Genomic DNA, 20,502 nt, shown 5'->3' with positions numbered 1-20,502 from the left:
GGCTTTCTCTCTGTTGGAAATGCCAAGAACAACAGCCAGGACGATACTAGCTGACATCTATCCCGTCACGGCAGCATTCTGGGCATATTGCCGGGGGCTTCACATACAAGCTCTCATTTTATGTGTGCCCCAGCCCCAGGAGGGAGACCATCGTGAGTCCCAGTTTGAAAATGGCGTGAGTCATGGTGTCAGCCAGGAGCTACCATTTTATTGGCATTACAACCACAGGCTGGCCGCCAGCGGGGCTTCGTATAGGTTTGCACAGTTAATCCCTTTGTAACCCACCACTAATGCCAACATTGCTAGGACTTCCGGTGTGTCAAGCACTGTCCTATGTGCTTCATACATATGCATGTGCCCATTTACTCTTCCATGGACATCTAGCGTAGGTCCCACACTAGTACCCATTTTTCAGATGAGGAAATTGAGGCAGAGATCAAAGCATGGCCCAAGGTCCCACAGAGGAAGAAATTCTGAAGTCTGTCTCAACCATGACACTCTAGGGTTTCCCATGATAGATGCTCATATCCCCATTTTACAGATGAGAGAGCAGAGGCTCAGAGAAGGGGTTGCCTAAATCTGTGGTGACGTAGGCTCTGAGCACTGGGCTGTCCTTCACTAGCCCAGGTCTACTTATGTATGAATGTTCCCAGCCCCTTCAACTACAAAGTACAGCCTCCATTACTTAACTTAACCTCTTGCTCATTTCTTTCCTGTTGGCCAGGCCTCTCTCAGCTTTAAGGGAAAGACACAGTGGCTTTGGCATTGGTGGTGCCAGGCTGGAAACGCATGGGGGCAAGGCACAGACCAAGGCAGCTCGGCACAGTATATGGAACAGTGTGCTTATTATGCTCAGGACACCCAGGGTGGGGAGTAGGGGTGGAGGGTGTTGAGTCCAGTGCATATTCCTAGGCCCCACCCAGAGTCTGACTTGGCAGGCCTGGGGGCCTGGAGTCTGTATGTCCGGAGTGAGTGTTGCAAGTGGTCCTGAGACCACACTATGGGACCCTCTGGCTGCAGAGCAGGCAGTGAGGCCTGGGTCCAGCCACAGCCTTCAGAAGAGGACAGAGGAGGCAGCAAGGAGGCAGGCCACAGGAGACAGGCAGTGAAGGGCTGGGGACTGGATCAGAGGTGAAGCTGTCAGGGTCTCCCCAAATACATAAAAAAGAGGGGGGTCGTGGCCATCAGAGAACCCTCTGTTACCCACGATACTGGGCTTAGCATCAAGTAAGGTTCTCAGCTTCCTTGGATGCAGGTAATGAGATGGATGATAGGACCCCAGCTTGTGATGTCACCTGTCAGGTTGCTCCCTCCTTGCCATGTTGGGGTCACAGGGTCCCATGAAGTTTCGCCAGGCAGTGACAGCATCCTCAGTGCCCTCAGGCCTGGTGAGGATCAGGAGGTGGCTTGGTCCGCTGCACATGTGATGTACCAGCGTTTCTAATGACTCCTGGAAACAGGGAAGAGAAACAGGGATCCAGGACGGGGACCCTGGGCCTGCAGGTAGTCAGCAGGGCCCATACCACCCACAGGGTGGGTGGGGGACCAGCGAGCGGCCCTGCTGGCAGCCAGCATGCCCATGGAGGGAGGCTGGGAAGGGTGTTGTTGATACCCTACCACACCCAGAGAAGCTGAATGTAAGCTGAAGGCAGAAGATGAGATTTTGAGTTGATTTGTTTGGGATTGAGCATGAGACCATAATAAATTGGGTAGGGGTATTAAAAAGACCACATATATAAAAATCATGTGGACACTGGATAACCAAGGGGCAGGGTATAGTTGAGACTTCATTTATTTAATAATAATAATTATTATTATAATTATTATTATTATTGTAGTACCTTGCAATCCTTTCCCCTTCGTCAAGGAACAGCACTCTGGTTTTCCTTTAGGGAGCAGCCTCTCCATCACTTGGCCCTAGTCCAGCTGACAACTATAACATCTATCCGCACCTCCCACACACCCACGTCACCTGAGAGGGGGCTGTGACCCACGCCAGGCCCACCGGACCCCCCTCCCAAGTAGGTGAGTCAAGCAGACACAAATGGAGAGTTGGGTGCACCTGAGTTCTCCAACAGTGGCAGCTAAAGTGACTGCTGTGAGGTTTGGCTCCTGAGATCCCTGCAACTGTCCTGGTTTGTCTTCTCCCCAGAACCTCCTTGCTCAAGTCCTTCATTTCCAAGAGCCATGGAATATCATTTCATGATATTCCTTATTTCATTACTTAAGGTAGAATCAAAATCTCTTCCTGCAACCAAAGAACTTTTACCTGATACAGCCTATCATATTATCCTGAGAGCCAATTCACAGCTGTTCATATTCTTGTTCTTCACAATACTCTATCTCTCCCCAACTAATAGCAACCCGTAAGCACACTCGAAAGAGGAAGGAACGCGAGTGCGTCGGACGCGCAGGAGCAGGTGAGCTGACCTTCCCGGCTCCGTGCTGGTAGAAGAGTCGCATTTCTGCCTCGGTCATGGTTCTCTCTTCACTTGTTAAAATGTCAAACCCAGCTTCCTGGATCTGCAGGATGTATATACACAAATTCTGAACGAGAGGGTAAATCAAGCTCAAATTCACATTGAAATGGGTTGAAAAGGAAAAGAAGATCATGGGAAAAGCAACATTAAAAGCAGTGGCAACTTCCGGCCAAGATGGAGGCGTGCGTGGACACACTGTGCCTCCTCGCACAACCAAAATACGGACAACAACAATTTAGAAGCAAAAAAACAACCAGAACTGACAGAAAATTGAACTGTCTGGAAGTCAGACAACCAACGAGTTAAAATAGACACATTCATCCAGACCGGTGGTGGGGCGGAGTCTGGCGGCTGAGTGGAGAGGGGTCGCGGCACAAAAAGCAGTGGCACTGGGTGAGCAAGGCACCTCGGGCGCACAAGATGGCAGCGAGCAGACCCAGCGAGGCGGCGATTATGAAGCAGGAAAGGGCATGCATGGTGGCTGGCTGACCGGGCAGTCCCACATTCATGCAGATAAACCAAGTGAACCTGGGGAGCAAGACAGACCGAGCAACCCAGGGCCCAGCGCAGGGAAATAAAGCCTCAAACCAAGGATTGAAAACACCTGTGTGGGTTGAGGCGTAGAGAGAGACTCCCAGCCTCACAGGAGAGTTTGTTGGAGAGACCCACTGGGCTCTAGAATGTACACAAACCCATACACCAGAAAGGCCTAGTTTGCTTGGGGGAAGTGGGGGAAGGGACTGAAATCTGAGAGAGAGTGGAGCAAGCAACATTGTTTCCTCTTGGACCCACCACCCCACATACAGAATCACAACCCAGTGAAGTGTGGTTGCCCCGCCCTGGTGAACACCTAAGGCTCTGCCCCTCACTACATAACAGGCATGTCAAGACAAAAAAAAATGGCCTAAACAAAAGAACAGATCAAAGCTCCAGAAATAATACAACTAAGTGACCAAGAGATAGCCAGTCTATCAGATGCACAGTTCAGAGCATTGGTTATCAGGATGCTCACAGAATTGGTTGACTTTGGTCGCAAATTAGATGGAAAAACGAAGACCATGCTAAGACCAAATAAAGGAAAATGTACAGGGAACCAATAGTGATGGGAAGAAAACTGGGACTCAAATCAATGGAGTGGACCAGAAGGAAGAAAGAAACAACCAAACAGAAAAGAATGAAAAAACAAGAATTCGAAAAAAATGAGGAGAAACTTAGGAACCTCTGGGACATCTTTAAAAGTTCCAGCATCCAAATTATTGGGGTACCAGAAGGGGAAGAGGAAGAAAAACAAGGGGGAAACTTATTTGAACAAATAATAAAGGAGAATTTTCCCAATCTGGCAAAGGAAATAGACTTCCAGGAAGCCCAGGAAGCTCAGAGAGTCCCAAAGAAGGTGGACCCGAGAAGGAACACACCAAGGCACATCATAATTACATTACCCAGGATAAAAATGAAGGAGAGAATCCTAGAAGCAGCAAGAGAAAAACAGACAGTTACCTACAAAGGAGTTCCTATCAGACTGTCAGTGGATTTCTCAAAAGAGACCTTACAGGCAAGAAGGGGCTGGAAAGAAGTATTCCAAGTCATGAAAGGCAAGGACCTATATCCAAGATTGCTCTACTCAGCAAAGCTTTCATTTAGAATGGAAGGGCAGATAAAGTGCTTCTTAGATAAAGTCAAGTTAAAGGAGTTCATCATCACCAAGCCCTTATTATATGAAATGTTAAAGGGACTTATTTAAGAAAAAGAAGACGAAAAATATGAACAGTGAACAGCAAACTCACAGTTATTAACAACCACACCTAAAACAAACTAAGCAAACAACTAGAACAGGAACAGACCACAGAAATGGAGATCACATGGAGGGTTAGCAACAGAGAAATGGGAAGAGGAGAGAGGGGGAAAAGGTACAGAGAAGAAGTAGGTAGAAAATAGACAGGGGGGAGGATAAGAATAGTGTGGGAAATGTAGAAGCTAAAGAACTTATGACACATGGATATGAACTAAAGTGGGGGGAATGTGGGTGGGAGGGGGTATGCAGGGTGGAGGGGAATGAAGGGGGGGAATGGGACAACTGTAATAGCATAGTCAATAAAATATATTTTTTAGAAAGCAGTGGCAACCTTCATCTTCAGTATATCTTTCCTGATTAGATTTAAAATTTAAATTTACTCAAGTGAAATTTTGGGTTAAGCTCCTTCACAGCTTTCTTTTCCCTCTAAGAAGGACAGGGTGCACGGTGCCCCACCTGTTTTTCCACCAGAGAAGAATGAGGACAGACTGTAGGGTAAGTGTTGTCTCACTTACCTTCATAATAATTTCACCAGTCTTGCCATGGACCACTGCATCTGGTTTAATGATTGCCAAGGTACAGGTCTTCTCTGATGAAACTGCAACAAGACAATGATGGTGCTTCAGATGCTGGGCTCACAGTGCCCATCTTTGAGGCCCTCAGGAGGCCGTCTGCTGGGGCCATACAACCTCTGCACACAGCTCCTGGGACTCCCTCGCTGGGCCTCCCAGGTGTGCCCCTGCAGACCGGGACTGCGTGTAAGCACAGGTCTGGCTCCAAACCTCAACCTCAACCTGGCTGCAAGGGACAGAGACATGCAAGGGACCCAAACCTGGGAGGGAGGGAGTAGGGAGTGGGGAGAGGAGATCAAAGATTAGCCAGGAGTAGCCAGGAGATCAAAGATTCTCCAGGAATCCAGAAACAGCTGAAAGAGTAGGCCTGCAGGGCAGGGAGTGGGGAGCAGGAGCAAAAGCAAGGCAGGCCTGGCTACTCTGTTCCTTCCTATCACCCTCCCACGACTCTTGACCTCTAGCTGCTGACTACTGTGTTCTTCTCTCACTCTACTGGCTCCTTTGTCAAAGCTTCTTTTTAACTTTCCTGGCATGTGGCAGCGATGGCTGCCCGAGGCCTGAGTTGACATGAGTTTTCAGTGCCAGCACATTGACCAAGTTGCAGCTCCAGTCTTCGCTGTCTCCATTCAGATTCCCCTGAGAGAAGACTGTATTGGCCAGCTTTTTGTTTGGAGCCAAGACACCTGTCATAGCTCACTGACCAGTCTCCCGACTGGCTGTCCTTTACTTAGGTCCCATCGGCTGTGGCGCTGAGAGAGATGCCACATAATCACAATCCATTGCTCAGGCCCACACAAGCTGGAGGGAGCCCATGTCCAGTCCATGAGTCTGTCCCCGTTGTACTCCTGTTTGTACGAACTTGGCCTTGGTGAGCAACCTCCACTCTGCACAGACTCTGTATCCCCCTATCTACCTTCTGTTCTCAACTTTTACAGTTCTGTTGTAATGAAACTTGACACGATTTGAAAATCTTAAAAACGTGTACTGCAAAGGTGTGAGTTGTTTTAAGCAACAACTTCATTTTTCTGTGCGTACTATCTATAGCATCCTATGAACACTCAGACTTTGAGGGACTCTTACAATAAAAGTCCTTCTGAATTGACCAGTGAGTGAGATCCGCTTGGAGTATACAGTGAGAAGAGAGTTGGCCAGAGCAGAGGCCTGGAGAATTCCAGCTTGAAAAGGGAGCAAAAGAAAAGAAGCCAGTGTGAAGGGGAGGCTGAGGAGAGGCCAGCGACATAGGAGGCAAACAAGGAAGGTCATGCTGTCTCAGAAACCAAGACAGAAGGGGATTTTGAGAAGGAAGACATGGTGAGTGGCATCCAAGTCTACAGAAAGATGCAGCGGAAGATGACTGGGCCCTGACTGGCGTGGCTCACTTGGTTGGGCGTCAGCCTGCAAACTGAAAAGTCACCGCTTCTATTCCCGGTCAGGGCACATGCCTGGGTTGCTAGCCAAGTCCCTGGTTGGGGACATGTAAGAGGCAACCAATCAATGCTTCTCTCATACATCAATGCTTATCACCCTCTCTTTCTCCCTCCCTTCCTGTATTTCTGAAAGTAAATAATAGCATCTTTTAAAAAAGAACATGACTGGAAACTGTCCCTTGGATTTGACATAAAGAAGGTCCCTGGTGCCCTGGTGAGGACCAGGCTCAGAGGCCAGATCAGCAGGTCAAAGCAGCAGCAGAAGGTGGGGTGGCCCAAGGAGTGCGGACAGTGTTCAGGAAGCTCGGCGTGATGAAGAGGCAGGCTAAGGGCAGTGGTCGGGTTTTGCGTTGTTTTCTAGGTGGAGAGACTTGATTCGAGAGGAAATAATGAAGTGCGGGGAGAGGGTGCAGAAACGGAAGATAATCTAAAAAAGGAGGCAATAAATATTTCCTACAAAAGCCAAATCAATGATCCTTCTTTGCACACTTGACCTTTCTTGCTCTCCTAAACTGGACCTCTTTACTTGTTAGAAGCCAACTCAAACTGTCCTCATTATCCACACACAGATAAGCAGCCTTCCTACTTCAAGCGGTAATCAAAATCTCCCTTCTCTTTCCAGGTGGGTTCCGGAACTTAGTCCTGGTTCCCTCTGGAGCGTCACCGCCTCTTCCTCCTTCCTGCCACAGCCTTGCTAGCTTCTGGCTTCTCTTCACACTCTCAGGTCAAGTTCTTCTCCTAGTGGAGGTTCAGGAGGAACTGCCACGTCCAGCAGCATTGAATCGTGAGCCGATACATGGGGAATAAGAAGCAGAGGGTACAGGGCTAGGGGAGGGAAGGTGTTCAGTATAGCTGACTTTCTGACACTTCAGGAAAAAGGTAAAAAAGAGAAACTTGAGTTCTTCAGCTCAAATGAGGACTGAGGAGACACCAACATCATTAATTTGCAACACTAATGTCGCCGTCCTCCATTTATTAAATGGTGCTTTTCCTGATGCCCAGTAATTGCTGTGAAAGTCACACTTGTTATATTTAAACATGATCAGAAAGCTGTGAAAAGTGCCCAAGATGCCATTAAAGGACAGCAGGGAGGTCTGATAGGATGTTTGAGGTCAGGTGACCGGAGACAAACTGTTTTATGGTTAATCTTCCCAGAGTTAAGATTGACTGGTAAACTGACTACTCACATTTTTTACAAAACATCAAACCTGAGTCTGCTTTGCCTTCTTGCCCAGGACGTTGGTTCTGCACTCACCCACGTCCTCATCTTCACCATCGTCCTTTTCGTGGGAGAAACATTCATCTTCCTCAGAAAGCACCTCATCTTTAACCTGACACAAATTGGTCACCAACAGAAGGAGTTAGCACTAATTGAAATCACCACCAAGCCTTCCTGCAGAAGCCAAAACAACAAAAGTTCAAAATGCAGAGCAAAAAAAGGATTTTCAGTCTGGGAAACCACGAGATCCTTTTTCAGTAGTTGTGCGGTGGGGGCGGGGTGGTGAGTGGGTCTGAAGACAAGGAAATCGGTGCTGATCTTAAGGTTTAGATTCTGCCTGTTTTCACAGGCACAGATACAGACACAGAGTTGGCAAGAAGACAAAGGAAGAATTGAAATGCAAGTAAATATTGAGCGACTGGCTCCACAGTGCAAGGAAGTGGTACAGAGGGAGCTCATTTTCCCTGGAGGAGGCACCAGCATTTGTGATCGACTTTCTTGGGGGGAAATTGCCAGTTTTCTTGGGGGGGTGGGTATGATTAGATTCTAATCCAGTCTATGAAAACAGGGCTTTGCTCTTTGGAATTGAATGAGACCTTGACAATGAGCACTGAACATGAAAGCTCCTTTGGCAGATACTCAAAGCACCAGGAAATACCTCCCTCTACCTAAGGTGCATTGTTTTTCAAAGTCAGTTATTTATGAAAAACTCAGTCTGCCTTATCATGGCAATAGTGTATCAAAACCACAAGTTATGACCCCATTTCTCATGGCTCTGACAGAGTTAATGCCTAAAATTCAAGACACAAGCCCTCAGGGATCACAAGTAAAACTTTCAGGAATGTGGGGTGATGGGAGCAGGTCACCAGGATAGATTTCACCCTGAGGCTGGACTCCACCGACCACTTCTCGATTTCATAACTTTATTTTCATTTCTGACTTGTCAGTGACCCAGAAAGCCCTGTGACAAGTTGAAGTGAGGGAGGAAAGGGACATGGATAAAAGAAGCTAAAGTATTCTGGATGAAGGGGACAACTTTTTAAAGACTTCAAAATGCACACGTCATAGTGGGTACAACGCTGTCCCCTGAGCTCTCAGCGAGGACCTGGGTGGGCATTTAATGAAGCTTCCAGCTGACAGCTGCAGGAACATTAGGGGGAGGGGGAGGGAATGGCTGGCCTCGAGCACACCCAGGAATCTACCGTTTGCACGGGTGACCTTCTTACCCCTTTCCGTTCTGCGTCTCCAGCCAACACCTTCCTTTCAGCCTCTAGTTGTTCTAGGATGGTTTTCTGCAGCAGTGGGGCGTTTGCTCCTCTAACCACAGCCACCAGCTTTCCTCCCTGGGACAGGACAAATGCGCTACTCAGACCACACGAAACCTTCTTCCCAGGTACTGATCTCTTTCAAGAGCCAGCGAGGGTGTCCAAACGCTTTGATTAGGAGTGTGCCCAAGGTCAAGGGCCATCAACCCCAGGCCCAGAGCTTCCATCCATTTCTCTGCCTTTTACCCCATGCTCCTCCTTTCAAAGTTTCCTTCAGGGCAATGGGGAGTCAGCTCAGGAAGGGACAGGGCCACACAGGATGTGAGTTGCCTATACATGGCCCATTTACTCACCTTACACCTATTAAGCACTTACTCTGCCAAGTACCGAGACTGAGGTGAAGAATATGAGCCCTAAGCATCAAAAGACACAGTTGTTCCCTGAATGGGGATCCGAGTGGAGGCAGGAAGGTGATCATGCCAAACAATTACAATAAAATAAGATCATTGCTTTGATAGGGGATGTGCAGGATGCTCGGAATTCGGGGAGGTGCAATTCCTTGCTCCATCTGGGTGGTCAGGGACACCTCAGAGTGGAGATGGTGTTTGGGGTGAACCTGAGTTTCCTGCTTTCTCTTGCTCAACAGTCTCTATGCATATGGCTCACGAAGGAGTGATCTGGGGAGGGAGAAGGTCACACAGAGTGGGTCCTCCTCCATTTCCATCTGCCCCTCAGTGGACCACCACAGGGTGAGAGCTTGTAAAGTTGCCCGCCCGCTGGTCACAGGCGCCAACACGGCCGATTGTGGTGGTGCTTCCATCACCAGGGGCTCAAGCAAGAAAACCACTGTGGTGATGTCCCCTTTTCTGCGAATCACCCCCGTGTCAGTTTGGTTGGGGGCATGTTCACCTCAGCTGCTTCCCACTTCTTCTTACCCCACCCATGTTTCATCACGTACCTTCAGTCTCCTTATTAAAACTCAAGGCTCAAATACTGTTTTACCATAAACTCCCAATCTGCAGGCCTTGTCCTGTTAAGGGCAGTGGCCCAAAGGTTTCCAAACTAAACAAACCTGGCCTGGCTATCAGGAGGCCTGGGAAGATGGGCCTCAGTTTCCCTGACGTATGACGAGGGGTTGGACTGGGTCAGAGGAAGGTCAGTCAGCTGCCTTCAGGCAGCCATGTATGACATGGGCCCTGAGGCTGTGGAGCAGGGATGTCACACCTGAAGACGTCCAAATTATCTTCAGTCTGAATAGTTTTTCTCATTCCTGGCTTTCTGTAAGCAACCTTCACATTTTATGATTAAGAAACAGTGAATGCAGAGCTTGTCCACCCCATAAAGGAGTGTTCCTGTTTGCTGTAAGATTCCCTCTATGGAGCAGAGGACAGAACGTTTGAAACTCTGTATTCAGAGAGTGAAACCTCAGATAAGGGTGTCCGGGAGCCAGGAGCACTTCAGTGACTCCTGCCCTCTCCCCTGCACGGCCAGTCAGGAAGCTGCCCTGCTCAGAGGGGCCTCTCCCTACCAGGCCAGTGGGCAGTGCCCTCGGCCACAAGGACAGTCAAGGAGAACACTTGTTTGCATCAGTGTGCTCCCAGTGAGAATGAAGGCCAGTAATACTCATCTGTCTGAACTCTAATGATACACAACCATCAAATAGTTCTGGTTCTGAAAATGTACTTACTGCATAGAACAGGAAGGTTGGCTCACACCTCCCGCGGTACTTTTCCAGGGCGTCAAGACAGTCTGCCTCTGCCTAACGAAAACCAGCCGTCATCAGGACCCTGGGCACAGCAGGAGCAAAGGCACGGTGGCAGGAAACCACACGGGACAATCCACACACACCACACACACCATGCATCACACACACACTCACACACAATACCACATATTATACACTCACAGGTTCACACCACACACACCAGGCATCACACACACATCACATATACACACATCACACCACATACCACACACCACATACACCATACATCACACACATCACCCATATCACATACCACATACATGCACAGCACACACATCACATATCGCAGACTGACACACCACACACACATACCACATATCAACCACACATCACACACATACAACTACATGAATTACACTGCCATGCCACACACACCAACACACACCACACACATACGTCACACGTCCCGTAACTGCCTCTCCCCAGATGAAGCCCTGACGTGCTTTCATGCCTCTCCAATTGTTTTTTCATTGGAATCATAACAACTGTCCTGTCAATAAATTGGCAAAAATTGTTGGCAATATACTTTTTTGAGGAACAAAGGAGAGGGGAACAGGGTGTCTCCTGCTCTGCACCCAGCCTCTCCTCCAGCACAAGGAAGCTCACGGCCTAAATCCAGCGGCTGCCACCACGGGCAAGCTCCGAGGCGGAAGGTGCTCCGACCGCCGCAGCGCCCGGCGGTCCAGTCCCGGCGTTCCCTCCACACATCCCGCAGAAGCGTCCGGACTGACTCCTCGCGGAGACAGGAAGGACAAAGTCCTTGAAGTCAAACTCGTTGGGAAATGAGCATGAGACGTATTTTCTCCTGCGTTCAGTCCATGAACCTCAAACCCCTGGAGTGTCTCTTGCACACTTCTTTGGAATTTGCTCCATTTCCATACTAGAACCAAGTAAATGTTTACTAACAGTTCCCCTTTGTGGAGCAGAGGATAGAAATCTCGAAAGCCTGCGCTCTGAAAGTGAAACTTCAAGGTTCAAGGTGCTTGTGAGCCAGGAAGGAGCACGCATGTTGGAGCGGCACGCTTTCCTTCCCTGTGCACAGCACCCTGACCGGCCGGGCCCAGACTGGCTGTCCGTGAGGTGGGGGCAGGGGAGCAATCTTCATCCCCCGACAAACTGGGACGCATCCTGACAGATATGAAATCCACAGCTGATGCCTTGTCAATGATCTGAAAAGGGAGCCTATTCTTCCTGTTCCTGTTTTTAAATGGTTAATTCTTTTTTTTAAAGGTTTTTAAAATTTATGTTTAGAAAAGGGGAAAGGGAGAAACAAAGAGAGGGAGAGAAAGAAACATCCTTAGGAGAGAGAAACATTGGTTGCCTCTCACAGATCCGTTGCCCCGCATACACTCCAATGGGCCCACAACCCAGGCATGTGCCCTGACCAGGAATCGAACAGGCGACCCTTCGGTGTGCAGGCCAGTCTTCAATCCACTGAGCCACACCCGCCAGGGCTAAATGTTTAATTCTTATTACGATGTAGTCTGACATTCTGCTAAGAGAGGGCCTTACCAATGCAAAGTGCAGAAGGTCCAGGCCAACTTCCATCCTCATCTTCTGGAAGAGGCTCACCACAGGTTTGCAGGGGCCACACCAGCCTTGATAGACATCAACAACTGGGCAGAACCGGGGAACAGGAAGGTTCAGTGAGCGCCAGAGTCTGCCATGTGAGGCAAAATTTGTACCTGCATGTTCTACTTCCCTCAGATGGATGTCTGTTTGCAGGGATATTAATGGTTATAAGGATTTATTATTCCATCAGAGTATGAACAAACGTGGAAACACAGCTACCCCTCCTCCTTAGCAACTCAGTGGCCTGAGTTCAAAACAGCAAAGTAGGTAAGGTAGGAAATCATTTACATAACATGGACCCTTTACCATAATGAGTAGCCTTCAATAAATATTTCAATTGTACTGAAACCACCTATTCTAAAAGGAAGTCACTGCAGGTGACCTGTCAGCAGACAATAAATTCTTGGCTACCTTGATAATGAACACAGCTTTGACCTTTTCCCCTGTAGATTAAAAATGACTTGCTTTGGGTAGAGTCATTTATCTGCTTTATAAAGTCAACATTGTTCCCCTGGAAAGTGAATGTGATAGAGACCTAGGTGGAACTCGGATGCCCTTGTCTTCTTCGGTCCAGTCGGTGGCATGAGCCAGGGTGGGGTGTGAGGGTACCTGTCTTCTACTGCACGTGCCCCCGCGGCCTGCTTTCCAACAGTACCAACTAGTGTCCTGATCTGAACTTACCAGCAGATGTTCAGGCCAGATCTATATACATGAAGAAATCACCCAGCTCTTTATTCATGAAATTCAAGGTGATAGGAAAATGGTGCTCATTATAGGTTTTCTCTTCAGAGTAAATCTGTCATTTAGCAATTCTGAAATGGATGGATCTCGACAATTATCTTAAATTACCAGTTAATCCTTTGGCACTGAGCATTTCCTCCCAAAGCTCCTGGGTGCTGATGTTGACCTGACATCAAAGAGGAACAAGTATTGTATTACTGAGAGCACTGAGGGGGAGATACTTTGGTATATTTGCTCCAGATTCATCTTCATATTCATTCATATTCATTCTCTGTGTCAATGAAATAGTTACAAATACAACTCAAACTGTCCTCTGCTCCCAATCTCCTTTTCTCCTTCCCTCTTTTCCTACCTCCTCCTCTAGGAATAACCCCTATACTAAGAAAATGTCAGGAATTTTAAAGAAAATAATTTTTATTTGCTACTTGTTCAAAGGCAATATTTAAAATAATTTTGTGCCTGTAAATGTAAATAAATAGTAATATACTGTGGATATTTGTTACAATTTGTGTTTTCATTCAACATTAAGTTTTGACATTTATCTATATTTGCACAGAGTGGTACTCATTTGTCTCCTTATACATTTTATTGAGATATAAATTATGTGTAGTGAAGTACACAGAACTGAAGTGTTACAGTTCAATGACCCTGGGCAAATGCATGCACTCATGCGACCACACCCCCGTCACAATACAGAGCACTTTCATCCTCCCGTCAAGTTTCCTCGGGTCTCCTCCTAGTCGCTCCCCATTCCAGGTAAACCCTGACCTGCTTCCTGCCACAACAGACTCATTCTGCCTAGTCTAACTTCACATAAATGAAATAATACATATATATCATTTTGGCTACTTTCATCAGCGTATTTTTGGGGATCCATTGGTGTAGCTGTGTGTAAGTAGTTTGTCCACTTTTATTCCTGAGCACATTCCACTGTATGACTGTATCATAATTTGCTTGATAGATATTTAGGTTACTTCCAGTTTGGACTACTATGAATAAAGACTTACGAACATTCTTGTTAAATCTTACTGTGTTCTCATTTTCCTTTCTCTTTGATGAGTAAGGACCTAGGAGTGGAACTGCTGGAACACAGGGTAAATGTATGCTCAGTTTAATAAGAAACTTCCAGTGCTTTTCCTACAGCAGTTGTACCATTGTAAACTTCCATCGGCGAGGGTTAAGCATTCCGGATGTTCCACATTCACACGAAAATTGGGTGATGTAGGTCTTTCTCGTTTTAGCCACATTAACAATAATATAGTGGTATCTTATTGTGACTTTAATTGCATTTCCATGGTGACTAATAGTGTTCAACATATTTAATGTATTAATCAGCCATTTGCATATCTTCTTTGAGAAGATACCCATTGGTCTGTCCACTTTCTTTACTGGATCGTTGGCCTTTTTACTAGATCATAGAGGGTTTCTTAATATATTTTAGGTAAAAATTCTCTGTCAGATACAAGTATTGTGAATATTTTTTCTAAGTCTGTGGTTTGCCTCTTCATTTCCTTAACAGTGTCTTTTGTTGAACAGACGTTTTTAATACTGACAAAGTCTAATTTATGAAATTTTATTTTATGGTTAGTGCTTTCCATTGCCTCCAAAAAAAATCCTCAGAGTCACAGAGATGCTCTCCTATTTTCTTTTAAAAGCTTTAGAATTTAAATTTTTACATTTAAGTCTGTGATCCATCTGAACTTAATTTCTGTGTGTGTTGCAAGGGAAAGATTGTAGTTAATTTTTCCCATGAGGACACACAGTTGTTCCTGCAAAATTTGTTCAGAAGGTTTATTTCCAGCTATATTGCTTTGGCACCTGTGTTGGAAAGCAACTAACAGCATAAGTATGGCTTTACTTTGGAGTCAGTTCTGTTTCATTGACCCTCATTGACCTGTTTGTCTATTTTTATGCCAATACCACACTATTCTGATCGCTATAGCTTTACCATAGGTCTTGGAATCAGGCAGTGTGAGGCCTCCATATTTTTTCTTTTTCAAGATTGTATTGGCTAGTCTAGGTCCTTTGTATTTCCATGAACATTTTAGCACCAGCTTGGCCATTTCTGCACAAACTCCTGCAGAGATTTTAATTGAGATTGCATTGAGTCTATGGATCAATTTAGCAAACAAGTGAAACATTAGCTCAAGTCTTCCAGTCCATGAATGTGATGTTTCTCATCATCTATTAAATCTTCCTTAATTTTCTCAGCAGTTGATTGGAATTCCTTGGAGCCAGTTGTGTTGTTTGGAATTGGTTGGGTTGGTTGCAGCTGGTGTATACATTTTGCACATCTTTTAAAAACTATATGCAAGCATCCACATCAAAAATAATTGACAGTTGAATTTATTGCCATTTCTTCACATTTTTCTCTAATCTACAAAGTATTCTGTTTTTACATCAAAAATTAAATACAAGGAGAAATACATATTATCCTTCTTTATAAATAGTGTATATTTTGTATAATGTTTTGATTCTGAAAAAATTTCAAACTTAAAGAAAATTTGCAAGTACAATATAAATAACTTTTTCTCTTGAATTATTTGAAAGTAAACGACCAACATATTACTCCATTATTCTTGAATACATTACCCTACATAACTACAGTACAACCACCAAAATCAGGATATAAATACATATATTATTACTATGTAATCCTAGACTCCATTCAAGTCTTACCGATCCTCCCAATAAAGTCCTGGTAGCAAAAGCTCTAATTAGAATCATGTACCAGATTTGTCGGGTCTCTTTAGTCTCCTTCAGTCTGGAATAAGTAGTCCTTTAGTCTTTCTTTGACCTTGCATGCCCTTGACACTTTTGAAGAGTGCATACTGGTTATTTTGTAGAATGTTCCTCAGTTTGGGTGTGTCTGCTCTTTCCTCCTGATCAGTCAGGCTGTGCATCTTTGGATTGGTTGGAGCTGGATTAATTGGATTGGTTGGAATTGATTGGAGCCGGTTGGATTGGTTGGAGCTGGTTAGAACTTGTTGGAATTGGTTGGAACTGGGTAGAAGCGTGTTCCTCCTATCAGGTGACATACAATTTTCATCTGCCTCATTACGGCTGATGTTCACTTTGACCACTTGATTAAGGTGGCCTGTCAGGCTCCTCCACCGTGAAATTATTCTCTTTCCCTTTGTAACTAGTAGATTGTATGCTGGGTCCACAACTACAGTCCTGAGGAAAGTGATAGAAGGGTTCCAAAGAGCCACCCTGACCCCCAACCCCACCCTGTCTCTCGTCACAGTCACTTTCAGAGGCTCAGCTGTCCTTGGGGGCGGAGCACCCCTGTGAGGGAGTGAGCTGCACTAGCAGTGCAGCCAGGACTCTCTGGACACTTGAAGAATCTCCCTCCTGGGAGCAGGGCAGGAGCAGGACAGTATGAGGAACACCCAGACTCTATTAAGCCCTCCCTACATTGGGTAGGGAATGAATGGGGAATGTGTGGCACCTTTCAACTACACTGTCCCTGGACGTCCTGTCATTTCTGTCTCAGCCACAGAAGGAACTCTAAATAGTCTTACCCAGAGAGAGAACAGGGTTCCTCGGTTGGCAGACCCGAGATCATTGCTTTTAAGGTGTTGACCAGGTGGAGAGTCAGCACAGATGCCTCAGGGCACACCCCCTGCCCCCTTCCTCAGAATATGGAACATTTACTCTAAGTGCTGCATTCAACTCAAGAGCTCTGGGGAAACACATGAAAAAAATTGCTAAAAAAATGTTATTAGGCCCTGGCTGGTATGGCTCAGTGGATTGAGCGTCAGCCTGCAAACCAAAGGGTTGCCAGTTCGATTCCCAGTCAGGGCACATGCCTGGATTGTGGGCCAGGTCCCCAGTAGAGGGCACACAAGAGGCAACCATGCATTGATGTTTCTCTCCCTCTCTTTCTCCCTTCCACTCTGTCTAAAAATAAATAAATAAAATATTTAAAAATGAATGAATGGATGAATGAATAAATAAATCTTAAAATTATAAATAACTGAAAATAAAATTCTCAATAGAAAAAATGTTATTAGCCCCAAACAGGATACAGGGACATATCCCTATAGATATAGACCCATGAAAAGCATCACAGGAGGCAAAAGTCTCACAGCTACCACAGACGGTATTCAGACCAGCCTGGAAGTGTCCAGAGAAGTGTTGTCACAATGGCTCCCTCTGCAGGTTAAGGATTATTCCCCCCCTTCCATTTACATAAAGGTTATAGAGGTACAGAGAGGCTGAGGACATGATGTATGCTACAGTAAGTGCTAGGAACAGGTACTTAGTATTTATTTACAGGTAAAATCTATACAGGGGGCAAGCTTCCTAACTATAGACTATTAGAACATTAGAGATGGAAGTCCCTGAGGGATAAGTCCCCCAACATCCTCATTCTACAGATAGGCAGTTATGTGGTTCATCCAAAGTCCCAGAGTTGGCTGAGAGTCAAGAAATACATCGAGTCTTTAGGCTTCCAGCCTGAAGCTCTTCCCTTCCCTACACCCTCCCCATCCATGTACTACCCTCAAGTGACACTGCTTTTTCCTTTTTTTTCAATCACTAGGCTTTTGAAATTCACATGCAAAATGCTGGTGCCACTGAGAACGATGGAAGTGAAGTTATGCGTCTCAATAGCCTGTCTCTCTAGGGGGTGCCTATAGCCTGAGCATTTGTCCCGATGGGCAGTGCTGACTATGAGACGTGTCCCCATATTGCAGATTATCTTCCTCCTGGCTCTCCTACATCCCTTATGACAAAACACCCCCCCCCCAATTCCACAGCCCATGCCTGTATGTTTTTACCATCATCTTAGAATCACCCACAACTTACTGTCCAAGACCAGGAGGAAAGAGCGGATGCTGGCTATGGATTCACTTGTCCTAAGGGCAAGTGCAGTGAAGCACTCTACATGACAAATGCACAGCACATAAAATATCAAATACAGTGTTGAATAAGCAAATGATTGACCAGATCAGTCGTGGGAGAACTAAGTCTCCGGAGCACACAGTTACAGAGGTATGCCCAAATGAAGGAGAATCTATATCATATTTGTGCAGCAAGTTGCAGTTATATTTCAATAAAAAATACTTCACATTGCATTATATTGATCAACATTTGCTTGGTTTTGTACTTTTATTTTAATCCATGTTGGAGTTTCAGGGTTGCATAAGCACTATAAACATAAAGAGCTTAAATCGAATGTTATGTTTGGGTATATTTAGGTGCACAAACATTGTCATCACTCGGAATCTGAGGTCTATATTCACGTTTGAGAACTCGCCTGTCATACGCTGCTGGCAAACAGAATATCACCTCTATACTGAACTTCCTGCTCCATACCATCTTCCTCATCCTCCAACCCCAACCAAGTGCTGGAAGCATGTGCCCCTTGAGGCTTACCTGCAGGGCAATTTCCTTCTTCTTGCTGCCCATGGCTCTGCAAAGACAGAAGCCCTGTTATTGCTGGCTGGGGCCTGCCCCCTTCGCAGATTCAAGACAAACTGCTGACAAAACCCCCGCCCCAATACCCCCACCCCCGCGCTCTTTAAGGTAAATATAAGTGATAGCAAATAAATGCACCAATGCAAAATGAACACCCCACAGTGGAAGCGGAGCCTGCAGCCCGAGGGACTCTCGTGGNTGGAAGCATGTGCCCCTTGAGGCTTACCTGCAGGGCAATTTCCTTCTTCTTGCTGCCCATGGCTCTGCAAAGACAGAAGCCCTGTTATTGCTGGCTGGGGCCTGCCCCCTTCACAGATTCATGACAAACTGCTGACAAAACCCCCGCCCCAATACCCCCACCCCCGCACTCTTTAAGGTAAATATAAGTGATAGCAAATAAATGCACCAATGCAAAATGAACACCCCACAGTGGAAGCGGAGCCTGCAGCCCACGGGACTCTCGTGGCTGGCGGGGGTCAGGGTGCATTTACTGCGGATTTATGAAATCCTTCCTAGCCGCGGAGCCCACTGAGGGGCACGCGCGGAGGCCTCAGTTGGGGTGCCAGCCAGAGAATCTGGGGGGAGGGAAAGGCCACAGAACGCTGTTATTCCTACTGTTAAAACGTATTCCTGGGAAATTGAACCACCGCGAAAGATCTCTCGACGGGTACGAAGTCTTCAACGAGCAGCAGCGAGAGTTTCCAACCCAGTCTTCCGCGACCCAGCCACGGTCGTCATGGCAACATAGACCAAAGTGAAGTGAGCCAGGCAACAAACATTCGTACATGTAAGACACGCCCACTCTGGGCCCAGTGAAAGGGCAGGTGGGAGTCCCGCCCCCTGCCCTCAGAATTGGACTAAAGGAACATCCTCATTGGCTGAAGTATTCGTCAGTAACTGGGATTTGGACCCACCCAGCAGAGACCCGGGGCACGGAGACACAACACAGCTTTGTCCCTGAATCCCTGCATCCCTCCTGTCCCCCCAGGGCTGGTGTGCACTTTTTTTTTAAAAGTTATTTAATGCATACCAGGCAGGGTGACTTCAGTTTTTAAGGGGCTCCCTTTAAGAGAGAATACAAAATTACAAGTTCAAAATTAGGTCTGAAAGTCAAGTAAAACACATAGAAAACAATTACAAACATGGTGTGAAGAGTCTACACAAATTAAAAGTTAGAGATTGTCCGTAGATAAAAACTAGTCCCAACTGTGCGTTGTCTGTAGAAAACCACTTTAAATAGAGAGACACATATAATTCAAAAGTAAAGGGGTAGGGAAAGCTATGCCATACTAACACTGATATAAAAAAAAAGGCTAGAATGGCGATATTAATTCAGGCAAAGCAGGAAATGCATCAGGGATGAAGAGAATGCATTACATAATATCAAAGGGGTCAGTTCTCCAGGAAGACACAACAATACTTAATGTGCATGCATTTAACAAAGCATCAAAATACATGAGGCAAAACCTGATAGAACTGCAAGGAAAACCAGACACGCCCACTATTATATTCAGACATTGCACTACTTTTCTAGTCCTGAACAGTTTTGGCAGGCAGAGAGTGAGCAAGGATATGGTCGAACTGAGCAACAACACCAATAAACTTGATATAATCCACATTTAAGAATGCTTCACCCAACAACAGCATAAGACAGATTCTTCTCAGGCCACATGGAGCATTCACCAAGCCAGACCACATTCTAGGTCATAAAACATATCTCAACAAATTTAAAAGAATAAAAATAATACAGAGTATGTTCTCAGATCATACTAGAAACAATACAATTAAACTAGAAATCAACAACAGCTGATAAAAGAAATGGAAAATATTTAAATAAATGGAGAGAAATTCCATGTTTGTGGATAAGAAGGATCAGTAGTGTTAAGATGTTAATTCTTCTCTCCATAATTATAGATTAAGCACAATTTCTGTCAAAATTTCAACAAGCTGTTTTGTGGAAACCAACAAACTGAATCTAGAGTTTATATGAAGCGGTAAGAGATGCAGTACAGCTAACACGAGGCTGAAGAAGGTTGACACAGTTGGAAAACTCACACCAGTGGACTTCGAGACTTCCTGTAAAGCTACGATAAGCAAGACAGTGTGATATTAGTGAAAGGATAGTTACATAGATCAATGGAACAGAATAGAGAATCCAGTAATAGACCCACACAAATGCTGTTAACTCACCTTTGATGAAGGGACAGAGACAAGTCAGTGGAGAAAGGAAAATCTTTTAAAAAAC

General features: G+C 45.9%; 1 protein-coding gene across 6 annotated transcripts in view; it reads right to left on the bottom strand.

The window, feature by feature from the left end:
• NME9 (NME/NM23 family member 9) overlaps positions 1-19,018 on the bottom strand; it is a 51,020-nt gene extending 32,002 nt beyond the window's left edge. For 2 of the 6 annotated variants that reach the window (XM_037061208.1, XM_037061207.1), the window contains exons 1-9: positions 15,513-15,534; positions 12,942-12,999; positions 12,033-12,136; positions 10,443-10,514; positions 8,717-8,833; positions 7,527-7,602; positions 4,788-4,870; positions 2,431-2,523; positions 1,296-1,450 (exon numbers count right to left, since the gene is read on the bottom strand). In XM_037061208.1, coding sequence (XP_036917103.1) covers positions 1,296-1,450; positions 2,431-2,523; positions 4,788-4,870; positions 7,527-7,602; positions 8,717-8,833; positions 10,443-10,514; positions 12,033-12,136; positions 12,942-12,966 — 725 coding nt within the window. In that variant the 5' untranslated portion in view covers positions 12,967-12,999; positions 15,513-15,534. Of the gene's footprint in view, positions 1-1,295; positions 1,451-2,430; positions 2,524-4,787; positions 4,871-7,526; positions 7,603-8,716; positions 8,834-10,442; positions 10,515-12,032; positions 12,137-12,941; positions 13,000-15,512; positions 15,535-16,357; positions 16,378-18,483; positions 18,521-18,872 lie in introns of those variants that run through there. The other 4 variants (XM_037061206.1, XM_037061210.1, XM_037061211.1 and 1 more) reach the window with 4 other exon arrangements.
• Positions 19,019-20,502: the final 1,484 nt, after the last annotated feature.

The sequence above is a fragment of the Sturnira hondurensis genome, unplaced genomic scaffold, assembly GCF_014824575.4.
Source record: "Sturnira hondurensis isolate 20B ecotype Veracruz unplaced genomic scaffold, ASM1482457v3 Scaffold0013299, whole genome shotgun sequence".
Classification (NCBI taxonomy): Eukaryota; Metazoa; Chordata; class Mammalia; order Chiroptera; family Phyllostomidae; genus Sturnira; species Sturnira hondurensis.
This window is presented reverse-complemented; position numbering and strand designations above follow the sequence as displayed.